Below are 12,793 nucleotides of genomic sequence, written 5' to 3' on the forward strand. Positions count from 1 at the left end.
TATACTAAGCTCCAATTTTATGTTAATATATCAAAGATATGGTGCATGTTTTCCTTAGTGGCATTCCTCTCTCCTAGAAGGCACATGTTAGGTAGCAGAGAATTTCATTTATAATAGATGACATACAACATGATGGAATGACGTTATTTATAATATAGATATAGTACATATTTCCCTCAATTGACATAAGGGCATTTATACACTCAAAGCACCTAGTAGTCTTAGGGCATATGTGGCCTTTTGTTTGAGGCTTTCAACCTACCACTTGAGCTATTTTGGAAACTCAGTTTCAACTTCCTCTCCCCATTGATCAAGGTAATTCATGCATTCAGCCAATAGGCCTAGATTTTGAAGGACACTCAACTAGTGGGAGAGGGGCAATTATAGGATCTTGACGGTAGTTAAGGGAAGTTCTTGACTGATGAGGAGAACAAGATGAGAAAGTTTGACAAGACGGAGAGTGACTTTAGGTGCTTGACTATAAGGTCTTTGTTTTGTCTTCTTCTACTTTGGTTTGAAGCACGCGTTTAATAATGGGATAGATAAGTCTGTCATGTTAATTGCCAAGCTCAATGGTACAATACCATCTAGCTTGTTTTAGGGGTAATCAATGCCTGCTTAACGTGAAAGTCCTAATCTTAAACTCTTGATCCTATTTACTTGGATTGCTGTTCACCTTGAAGTGTTTCTATGTTGTGTATGCATTTCTTTAGGTAATTGAGTGCATCCTGGAAAGTTTAATTGAAAGATATTAAATAGGAACAAATTGCCTAGATAAGCAATGGTGAACTAGCTTCCTTGGAGATAAGGGTCCATCAAGGGGAGCATCTTGTTGGTAATTTGAGTTATACAATCCAAAAGGTTAGATAATCTCCCAAGTGCCAAGGGTGTCAAACTTGGGAAGATAATTTCAAATCCATATTTAGGTTGGGCAACATAGGACCAATTGTTGAGGTGGGTAAGACCTCCTTTGCTTCCGGATTTGCAAGACCAAATGGGGCTTCCCTAAGTTACTATAATAGATTTTGCTATAGGAGCACAACGTTCACTTTGATGCAAATCATACCCCTTGCATAGTGCACTCTTGTTTCAGTTGTCACTTTGTCACTATATGTTGGTTTGGGAGACTCAAGGTTAAGCACCTTATTAAAACAAATGACCTACCATATGAGTGTTTGTAAATGTGTTTTATGATAACCCCTTAGATGTTATAGACATTCAGACATGGCAATTGGAACACACTAAACTAATAGCATTCCAAAGATATTTAGATTGATGTATTTTGAGTGTGTTGAGGATGATGGGGAGAGAGTTATTAATGGATTAGTGCCTTTATCTATTTGGTCCATAGAGTCTTTGAATTTAATCAAACATGAAAATTTGAAATAATTGAAACCAAGGTGATATCTAATCAAGACACCACAAAAGACAGTGCCTTTAAACATGCATAGGTAAGTTGGGCTCACCACATGCATTCAAAATAACAATTTATAGTTGCAAAATATTGAGTGAGTCTACTCGGTAATCCATGAGCATGCCCATACATTTCTTTTATTGTGTTGTATAAGTATCTTACAAAGGCTATGCAAAGATTTTATAATCTTTTGGCTCACAAACTAAACAACACACATTCAGAAATGTTCACCATACACATGGAAACACATTAAAAAATGTACACCATACACATGGAAACACTCATTGAGGGTTGATTTTGCCATTAATCACTTGATCTACAAAGGTTACATATGTTATCACAAACTTGGACTAAAACTAGATCCTTAAAATACCAAAGTTACAATATCCAAACCTGGAAACTATGAACCTTCTAGCTTTGCCATGTAAGTTCTCTCTTCTATGCTCCTCTGAGCCTCTCCAATCCAAAAAATGTTATCCTCCTTGAAAATGAAACTCAATCTACCTATATCCTTTAACAAGTCATCCCAAATAGGAAATGTGCAAACTTGCGTGAGGGCTTTAATAATTCACGACTTCCTACAGTTGCAAACGATGCCCATTTTTTCTTGTTAAAGTCTTAATCATATATGTGCTTCATACATACCTTGACCATGTCTTTATTGTACTAGTGGAGTATAGATGCTCATATCCACAATAGGCATCACTTTTGGTCTTAATGGTGCTCAAAAAATAGGAGGGGCGAGTTGGTGTATGGATAGCTATAGTAAGATGGGCAAATTAATGCCTTCGGTCCCACTACGTTTGGTGCTTAGGTTGTTTGAAAATATTTTGAAGTGATATTGGTGCCCCATCCTTAGCTATTGTGAGCTTCTTTGTTGTATCTTGTATTCTTCCCTTTCAAGTTGGCAAAATAGTGGGTTGCAACAACCCCTTTTGGCCTCCCTAGGTGGTTTTGGAAACCACCTGAAAACCTCAACAAGTATAAAGCTTGCCCTTTCTATTATTTCCTTGTAATCCACAATAAATGGCATTAAAGAACTACCATTAGCAACCTTCGATGGTTATAAAACCATCAAAAACATTCACCAAGCCCAAGAATAGGCCTTCACCCTTCTCCCTTATTCAACATGTTTCAAATACCATGTTGGGTTTCGACAAGGTTGTGAGAACCTTGTTGGGAGTTGACATAGGTTCCCGAACCACTTCAAAATGTTGACACTCCTTCAAAGCTTGTTGCTTTCCTTACAATCAAAATGGTTCTAAAGGTTTCATTGAGCTCCGATAAGGATCTATTTTATTGATATGGATCTACATCCATAATTGTGATAGTAGTAGGGGCTATTAACCTTGCAATCATAAGTTTCATGTCTATATATATCTCCAACTTTCTTGAAATGGGTACTTGGATGCCAATGGGAGATATTTAGAAATAATTATTTAATTATTATCTTTCACGAGGACTTGGAATATTGTTGTAGTGGTATTAATAAAGGAGGTAACAATAGTGAAGAGTTATATAGTCATAATCTTCACTGTATTTGATCATCTGTCCAATGTAGCACTTGGGAAATACATAGAGAAGAGTGGAGTATCTTGTTATGATTGGTGGGGTTCATGTTAGTTGATATTTACATCATGGAGTGCTAGATTTGGAGAAGCATTCCTACTAGAGTAATGAGGTCAAAGGTGCATGTAGTGGTCATGTCTATCATGAATGTGGTCATTATTGTAGATGGGGGCATTGGTTTTTGCCATGGACCATGGTTTTGGGTAAATTACTTGTGGTTTCTTCTTCTTACTTCATAAGTTGGATGCAATGATAGAGGTTTTATGGTCTACTACAAGTTGAGTATTTTTGCCAAAAATGTTATTTGCCTAAGGAGTTGAGTAGATTGTATCGATGTAACATACTATTCTTGATAAATACAAGCTTATTGACTCTTTGTTAGTGAAGTTTTTCTTTTTCTTTTCTTGAAAGGGTTTCTCCATGTACATTTGGTGTTATGAGTATTTTTTATTAGATTTGTTCACAATTTCTTTAAGTTTTTACTATAGTATCGTTTTTCAACATTTGGTATTAGATCTTTGATTTTGATTAGAGATGGATGCCTTTCTTGGAAGCATTGGGTTTTTGGCTACAATGGAAGCTTTTGACTCAATGGCTTTGCAAAGTTTTGTGTAGTTGGAGCCATGTGGTTAGTACATTTGATTTAGAGATTGATAAATTCAATGGCTTTGAGTATGAGTTGTGGAAGTTGTAAATATAGGATCTTTTGTAGAGGGATCGATGTAGAGTAGTTGCAAAGGAAACAAAACTTGTGTATGCTTGACTAAGATTGGATAGAGTTGGACAAGAAGGTATAGGGAACTATTTGGCTGTCTTGTAGATTCCATTCTCTTGAATCTTGTAGAGGAGGTTATTATATTCAATTCGTGAAACAAAATAGGCGATTTTACCAAACAAAGAGTCTAACAAAGAAATTGTAGCATAAGTGGAGATTGTACTCTTTGAAAATGAAGGAGATTTCATTGTTGAGAATCTTAGTGCTTTTAATTTGATTTTGAGTTAGCTACAAAGTGTAGATGTTAGGATAGATGAGGAAGGAAGATATCTTTTATTGATTTGTTCTCTGCCCAAATTATGGGAAAATTAATTGTTTCTAGCAATGGTGTTAGTGTAGATTGAAGATGGATACCTTTGTTGCAATTTTTCTTAGCGAAGAAATGAGGAGAAAGTTCATGGATGAGGGGTTCTAAGGATGCAATTCATGTTTGGGGAAGGCCAAAGTATGAAGATGGTTCAAAAGGGGAATGCAAGAAATCTAGGATAGATTCAAATCAAAAGGATGGTCCAAAACTGCCAGGAAGAGCAGATTGAGGTGTTAAAACAATGGAAAGCAGGGTCATATGAAGAAGGAATGTAGAAACAAGAACTTTGATGATTCCTCCACACAAAAATCCTCTAATGATGATGCTAGTGATTCATTATTTATTTCTGCTAATTTGGCCAGTGATGACTCTTGGCTTATTGATTCAGGTACCTAGTACCACATGACTCCTCACAAGGAGTAGCTCTCTATTTAGAGAACTTATGACTGGTGAGGTGCTCCTTGATGACAATAGTTTGCATTAGATTGTTGGTAAAGGGAAGGTAAAACTATGTTTAAGTGATGGGAGAGTGAAAACTCTCATTGATGTTTTGCATATTTTAGGTTTTCTTTTTGTCTAAAAGAGATGATTTTAGAGTGCATCAGAGTTTGATAAGAATGGTTGCAAGATGGAATTTGGTTTTTGGTCTAGTGGATGTTTACTAGGGTTTATTTTTTGAGACATAAATATGAAGTTTTTTCTATGTTGAAGGATTTATAGCCTTGGTTGAGAAACAACTAGAGAGAAAAATAAGGTTATCAAGATCTAATGATGGAGTGAGTATTGCTTTAAGGAATTTGATGATTACTATAGACATGTAGGTTTTGTGTAGTAAACAAAACAGCTGAATTAGATGTTAATGGATAGAGTTAGAAGTATGCCGAGTGGTGCATAATTGGATTGGCGTTTTTGGGTTGAGGCTGTGAATACTGTTTACTACTTGGTAAACAGATCTCCTTGTTCAAATTGACAAGAAACCCTTTGTTCTGCATTTAAGAGTTTTTTTATTGTGAGGCTTTTGTTCACATGCTGAAAGAGAAATGGTCTAACTTGGCTTCCAAGGTTAATAAATTTATATTTGTTGGATATGGTGAGCACATTAATGGTTATAAAGTTTGGAATCCTCTAACCTTGAAAATGAGTTATTTTAAGGATGTGATTTTAAGGGAACTTAGAGTATTTTTTGATCTAGGACAATCAAAGAAAAAAGAAATGAATACAGTGTACTTTGAGACAAATATTGAAAACCAAAAGATGCACATATCGAAGAACTATGGGCTGGACCTAAGGATGGAGAGGAAGAAAAAGATTGAGGATAGTTCTCATATGGATGAGCATGTAGAGGAACATACATAATCTCTTACTCCACCCTTTGAGGAGATCCACGAGACTAACAAAACCCAGTAGATAGGTATATCCCATTAGATTTCCATTGTGTATTTTCTTTATCTTGTACTAATGAGAAACCTAGATTTGTTGTAGAAGCCATTTTTTTGGAAGAGCATGAGACTTCAATGAAGGCCATGCAAGAGGAGATGATGGCCTTAGATAGATGCGACACTTGAAATCTTGTGAGTTTTCTTGAGGTAAAGAAGCCCATTGGATGCAAGTAGGTATTTAAAAATAAATTCAAAGCGATGGTAAGTTGGAATGATACAGGCAAGAATGGTGGCAATAAGGTACTCCTAGAAAGAGAGCTGATTTTGGTGGGATGTTTTCTCTTGTGACTAAACTAACCTCCATCAGATTCCTACTTTCTCTTGTCGCTACTTGTGATTTTGAAGTAGAATAAATGGATTTTAAGATTGCATTTTTGCACAGGGATCATGAAGATTGAAATTTATGTGATATCTTGACAGTTTTGTTGTGAAGGGAAAAGAGAATTTGATTTGTAGGCTATAATAGCCACTGTATGGTCTGAAGTAGTCTCTATCTATGTGGTATTAGAAGTTTGATGCTTTTGTATTGAAGTTGAATTTTGTTATAAGCTAGGAAGATCATTATATACATTTAAAAATGATTGATGATCAATTGTTAATTATTCTTCTATATGTTGACAACATGTTTATTGGAAAAGCTTAAAAGTTTGATGCATTTGACATGAAGGATTTAGGGGCTGCAAAATACATTTTGGGAACAGGAATCAATTGGGATTGGGTTCATAGAAAGCTTTAGCTTAGTCAAAGAAAATTTATTAATACCATTTTGCAATGACTTTCTATGTAGGATTGTGAAGTAGTGAGTCTTCCCTTACCTGTAGGCACTAGGATTTTATTGGACTAATTTCTTAAGTCGAATGATGATTTTGAGGATATGTATCATGATTCTCATGCTAGTTCTATATGTAGCCTAATGTTTGCAATGGCTTGTACTAGATTAGATATTGCCCACGCAACAAGAATCTTTACTAGGTCTTTTCAATCCTTGGTAGAGAGTATTTATTGTTATTTTTTTGGCTTGGTAATGGACTGAAGCCGAATCACTTTTGACTGGAGCTATGAACCGGTGAGACCACATTTTTGAGGTGTCTCATCCTCATATTTGTTCAGCAATAACACCCGCATATCTCGTTGTACAGTCTTGTCTTCCATGCCCAAGCATCACCTTATCTCTCCATTCCCTGTGTGTGGGACACATGGGCCTAGAGCAGACTCGAACCCAAGACCTCCCATGTAGGAGGCTCGCAGCTAACCTGCGTTTTGGTGTCATCCCCTTGGTAGAGAGTAATTATTATGTTAAGAGGGTATTTAGATATTTGTAAGGAACATTTGATTACTTTTTTGTTGACAGGTTGCTACCTTGGGGGTAGGTCCCATTGGAGATACGAGGACAAAAATTAAAAAAAAGCTTAAGACTTGATGAATTGAGAAGTGTAAGGCATGGGAAGTTTGAAGAAACTAGAGAAGAGAAAAGCAACCAAAACCTCAAAAAGGAAAAAAGCAGAAAATCGAAAGGGAACTAGTACTACAACACCATTAGATCCATCACCCTTAACCTTCCTTGTTCAAGGGGTTTCTTATTATGATTACACTTGCTCTTCGTGAAGAGAGCATCCACTTCGTCTTGAGCTTCTAGTCTTAGGTTTCCTACTTTGGTTTTCTTGCCTCTCCTCTTGCTAGATGGGCTAACATTAGGTTTACTTATCAAATTGGTAGGGTCGGAGATATGGCTCTAAATTTTGTGTTGCTCAACATCTTCTTCCTCTAGTGCTTCTAAACCATGTGGATTTGTCGATACCTCTAAGAAGTTTTCTTATTCCTTTAAATTTTTTTCCAAACCATCTTCAAGATCCAATAGAATTTTTTGTAGTTGGGACCATAGCTTCAAAGGAGCCAAACTTGATAGTCATTTTGCAACAAGGGGAAGGTAGGAGCCAATTCAAGAATTTCCCATGGTTGCGACAAATAAAATCTTTGTCAGGTCAGACATCTTTTCAAACCCATTTCTTAAGATTAAAAGATTTGCGACTAGGGACAACATTTGTCAAACAAGCTACAATTTTATGATCAATCTGAAACAATGTTAAGGGAAACCTTCACAATTTAAATATTGAATCAAGGTGCCTTGAAATGAATGTATTTTGATCATGTGTTTAATTAGGTTCTAGATATCAATCATTGCACACACTCTCGCATATCTTCTTGAAGGATTTGCATGTTTTATGTCTAGTTTGACAAATTTACCCGTATTACTGATTAGAGTTTGAATAAGTCCAAGGCCTCACATCATCAAAGGGAGATTATACAGACATATCCAGGGTGGAAAATTGGTAGTAATCTCCTTAGCAATGTTAGATAAGGGGGCTCACTATTTCATGAATAGCCTCGACTTCCCATAGAACCACAACCCATGCTCTAGATTGAACTTGTCATTAATAGATATGAAAGTGACCAGGAAAAAACCATGATCAAGCAATTCCATAGTTGGAGTGTCCAATTTGTTCCAATTTGCCTTCATCCAAGATTTAAAAAACTGACACTTGAGGTTGCTTAACATTTTGAAAAGCAATGTTCTACATCCAATGGTTATATGGCATAGACACATTCCTCCAGGATATGAAAATTGATTGGGTCAGCATCTAGAAACACTTCCATATCTCCAAATGATATTGTAGTGGTTTAGACATAGGTGAAGAGGGTTGGGTGTTTAAAAAATCCTTTCCACATGGGTTTGTTTATTCAGATTGGTCTTGTGACTTGAATAGTAGGAGGTCCACTAGTGGTTATGTGTTTGTTAGTTGGACGAGCAAGAGGCAACCTGCAGTTGTTTTATCTATGACACATGCTAATGTTGTCTTGGATTGAGGGCCTTTACATGCAAGCAATTTAGGCAGTCAGATTCAAACTCAAATTATGATAAATTCCAAATAGTAATTCTATAGTCAATAATATTCATTCAAAACTCGTGAGTTTTTTGGCTCAACGAGTATTTATGACTTTGCACAAAAACTTGGCACAAAAACTTGCAAAGTTTTTGGGGAGTTTCTCACAAAAACTCGGCTGCATTAAAAAAAGACCCAAACATGTCAAAAAATTGTCAAATTTTTTTTTTCAAGTCACTCTCATTCTCTTCATTAGAATATATACATGAAATATAACATTTAAGTATAAGTGACATTTCAATATGTCTTTTTCCTTTCTTGTACTGTAAGTTATATTTCATGTATATATTGGTAGGATGTTTGAGAGTGGTTTCAGATCTATAAGAGTTATAATGCAAATTCTAGGTTTTAGAAGATCTTTTAAATTTTCAGACTTAGTCAAATTTCAGTAATTAGTAGGCTCCTATCAGCATAAGTCACATTTCAATGTCTTTTTCCTTTCTTATACTTTAAGTTATATTTCATGTATATATTGATAGGATGTTTGAGAGTGGTTTCAGATCTGTAGGAGTTGTAATGCAAATTCTAGGTTTTAGAAGATCTTCTAAATTTTCAGACAGTCAAATTTCAGTAACCAGTAGGCTCCTATCAGCATAAGTCACATTTCAATGTCTTTTTCCTTTCTTATACTTTAAGTTATATTTCATGTATATATTGGAGGGATGTTTGAGATCGGTTTCAGATTTGTAAGAGTTATAATGCAAATTCTAGGTTTTAGAAGATCTTTTAATTTTTAGTAATCAGTAGGCTCCTATCAGCATTCTCTCGCTTTCTCTACCTCACTCACTTTATCTGCCCCGAATTCTAGACCTATCTATCTTCCTATCACTCTTCCTCCATCACCTCTGTCTACCACTCTCTATCTCACTCTCTCCTCTCTCCCCCAAGATCTAGACCTATCTCTCTACCTCTCTCTCTCACCCTCAGATCCCTGCAAGGGGTGCTACGCTCAACCTCATTTTGGCGAGGAGGAGGAGGCACATCAGACTCCTAGGACTAGACCATCTAGTTCTATCTCTCCCCTATTTTTCACTAGAGCTAAGAAGAGGAAGATGTAAAATGTTGTAGTATTTACTTTTAGTTTTAGAAAAACAATTTGCTATTTCATTTTGTTTGAGTCTATCAGCCTCCAACATTCCATAAGAGGATGTCATTTTGTACCCAATTTGCATATAAATCAATCAAATATATCTAGACTCAGCTTGTTTCTTTTGTGTTCTCATTTATTGACTCATTGGAAGCATCTCCTCACTAAATTTTGCGAAAAAAAATGCATTTCTAATTAAATTTAAGCAATTTTTAAAGCTGCCGAGTTTTTGTCGAGTACTGGCCGAGTTTTTCCAGAGTTTTTTTTTCAGGCCTTGGCGAGTTTTTGCTTTTGGTGAGTAGTTCAACTACGGGCTCAACAACCTCACAAAGTACTATTGAATGCATGATTTCAGATTACAGACATCATAGGTCAACTTCACCTTATTCACGAACTTCATCCTTAATCACGATCTTCAAAAAATGCTTTCCTAAAGGATACAAACTCTTTCCACACCCTTGAGGACACAAAAAAATCAAAACCAAAAGAAAATTGCTTTGTTGGTGTCAGGAGTCCATGGTTATGACCTCATCTAATGCTTGATTCATTTTATGTTGCGTTGCACAAGGACGCATCCCCACCCCTCAAGTTGTCATCCTTTTTCCTTGAGGCGTTTTGGGGATGGGGGGTTTTTAGGGGACTTCCCTAGTCATCCCCACCAACTGAGAAAATGCGGAAACATCTCGGAACACCTTCCCCAAATCAGGATGCAAGCAACACACAGTGGACGTCTGGTCATCCTTGAGGTGGCTGAGGACGTCTCAGATGATTCTTGACTGTCTTGGGGGCGGCCAACGTTCATGACATTAAAAAAAGACTCTTAAAAATATCATGATAGCATTATAACAGCAGTATAACATGATGGCATTACAACAGCTATATAACATGACAGCATTATAACAGTAGCAGTAAATATATCATGACAGCAATATAACAGCAATTAGATTATTCATGACAGTAGTGAGAACAACAACTGTAGTATAACAGCAATAATAATATCACGATTCAGATTCATAGGTAATGATATAAGTTATGTATCAGTTAATATTAACAGCAATAATTTGGATTTCTGATTTCATTGTTTAAAAAAGCATCAAACTTCAAAATTCTTAATATGATATTACAGTCATTATTGTTAGTTGCAGAAAAGATTAAAGGTGCATCTTCCATGGTCAGAAGGTGTCCTAAAGTAATGATTGTGGATTCCTGTTTCAGCTATTCAAAATGAATTAAATCATGATGCATTTTCTCCATTATATGTTTTTCTTCTAAATGTTTGCTTGGTACATATCTCTGTGACTTGCACAAATATATACCCGTTGTTTTACCTGGTTATATTTTGTTATGCTTTATTTAATTAATATTCAATCATCAATGCTTTCATGATGAATATATTAACTTGTAGAGATATCATTTCCTTTTATTTGAACAGGAGTTCCATTTGATTGAGAAAAAGGAGCTCGCACCCCTTCAGGATCTGATAGATTCCATTCTTATTCCATACTAACGAATTTAGCATTATAATTTTAGTTTCTGCCAATTTCCGTACTTGGAAATATTCTGAAAGTTGCAAGGTTGGTACTCTCAAGGAATCCACTTAACAGATAAGTTTGAGGTATGTTTGTGTAATAATGTATAGCTTATTGAAGAAACCTTAAGTTTTTAATTGGATGTGATTTCAATATGATTTTGTTTCACCGGTGATTCCTATATAATAAATTCAGTTCTATATCCAATCTAGAGAATCAAATTTCTCTAGATTGGCCAATGCATTGTATTCACTTATAAATCTGGCCTTTGTCTCTGCCATGATATTCAAATAATCTGTGTTTTGTACATACATATAACAGATGGAAGTGGTAATATGTTGTGGTTGAGACTGATATTTAATATTTATATATTATAAATTTGGCAAAAAATGTTAATACAATTTGTGTGTAATTTTTATATGGTGACTTCAATCCTAATAGTAGCATCGACTCAGTTTTTTCTCCCCACTCTTGTATCCCATTGAAAGGAAATGACTTCAGTCACTTATTGTGACATGAGCACAATTTGGTTTGTCGACTACTTGGTAATCCCAAGCCCACGATTTGTGGAATATATTATTACACCGCTCAAGATACTGCTTGTTCGGTTAATTCCAAGTTCAAGATTTGTTAGTATTTGAGTACTTCATTTGCATCATTCTAATCTATTTTATCTGCGTATTATGTTCAGAATCACAAAAACGCACAATTAACTATCTGAAAAGTAAATCTTGCATTTGTCTCTGATCACAGTTTTTCCTCAATTTTAGATTGTCTTGTAAAGCATGTTTTTATGCCTGGCAAATGTCTCATTCTATAAAAAGAAAAAAAATGTAAAATTGAATGAATAATCATGAGAACTGTATGTATGGATAATGCTCCCTTTTTGATATGATATTGCGGATGGTGTAAAAGCAGATCATTTCTCTAGTACACACAAAAGCATTATCAACACAAAAAGCATTATCAAAATCTTAAGAGAGGGAGAGAAATAGAGAAAGGATAGAGAAGTAGAGAGATATAGAAAGAGGGGCGAGGGAGAAATAAGGTTAGAAAGGGAGAGTTAGAGAGATAGATATAGTGGAAAAGAAGAGAGATAAAGAGAGATAAGAAGATAGAGATGGAGATGGAGAGAGATAAATATATGGAGGGAGATATGGAAGGAGAGTGGAAGAGGGAGAGTGAGAAATAGAGACAGAAAGAGGGAGAGATGGAGGGAGAGAAAGATGGAGATAAAACGGTATATATTGAGAGGGGTAGAGAGAGAGATGGGAGGAAAAAGAGAGTGCTCATTATATTATTTTGTATATCTATATGTCAAAAATAAAGCCTTTTTTATTTTTTCAATTTCACTTCATGTTTTAAAATTAGATTTTTTTTTCCATTATTTTAAATTTGGATTACTTAAAGAGTCTGTTACCTTCAAACAACAATTCTAAAGTTTTGTTTGATGACTAAACTAAAAATAATTTAATATTATATTTTCTCGAATAAAATTGTTAAATTTTCTTATATTAATTTAAATAATGTTATATATAACATTTATATTTAATAATCTATTCTACATTAAATACATAATAAATATAATTATAATAGAATATTATATATAAATAAACTTAAACAACAAATATATTTAAATATATTATTTTATTACTTTATATTAATAATACATTTAACATTTACATTATATAATAAAGCAAATTAATATATCTAATAATAATATAATTATTA

The 12,793-nt window shown here is 34.8% G+C and overlaps 1 protein-coding gene across 1 annotated transcript in view; it reads left to right on the plus strand.

Annotated features, from left to right (window-relative positions):
* The window catches only part of LOC131054972 (MOB kinase activator-like 1A), a 29,785-nt gene extending 18,305 nt beyond the window's left edge, over window positions 1-11,480 (plus strand). Inside the window, exon 7 of the mRNA XM_057989579.2 lies at window positions 10,966-11,480. Within this exon, the coding sequence (XP_057845562.1) occupies window positions 10,966-11,040 (75 nt within the window). The 3' untranslated portion in view covers window positions 11,041-11,480. The remainder of the gene's footprint in view (window positions 1-10,965) is intronic.
* The last annotated feature ends 1,313 nt before the right edge of the window (window positions 11,481-12,793 follow it).

The sequence above is a fragment of the Cryptomeria japonica genome, chromosome 2, assembly GCF_030272615.1.
Source record: "Cryptomeria japonica chromosome 2, Sugi_1.0, whole genome shotgun sequence".
NCBI classification, from domain to species: domain Eukaryota; kingdom Viridiplantae; phylum Streptophyta; class Pinopsida; order Cupressales; family Cupressaceae; genus Cryptomeria; species Cryptomeria japonica.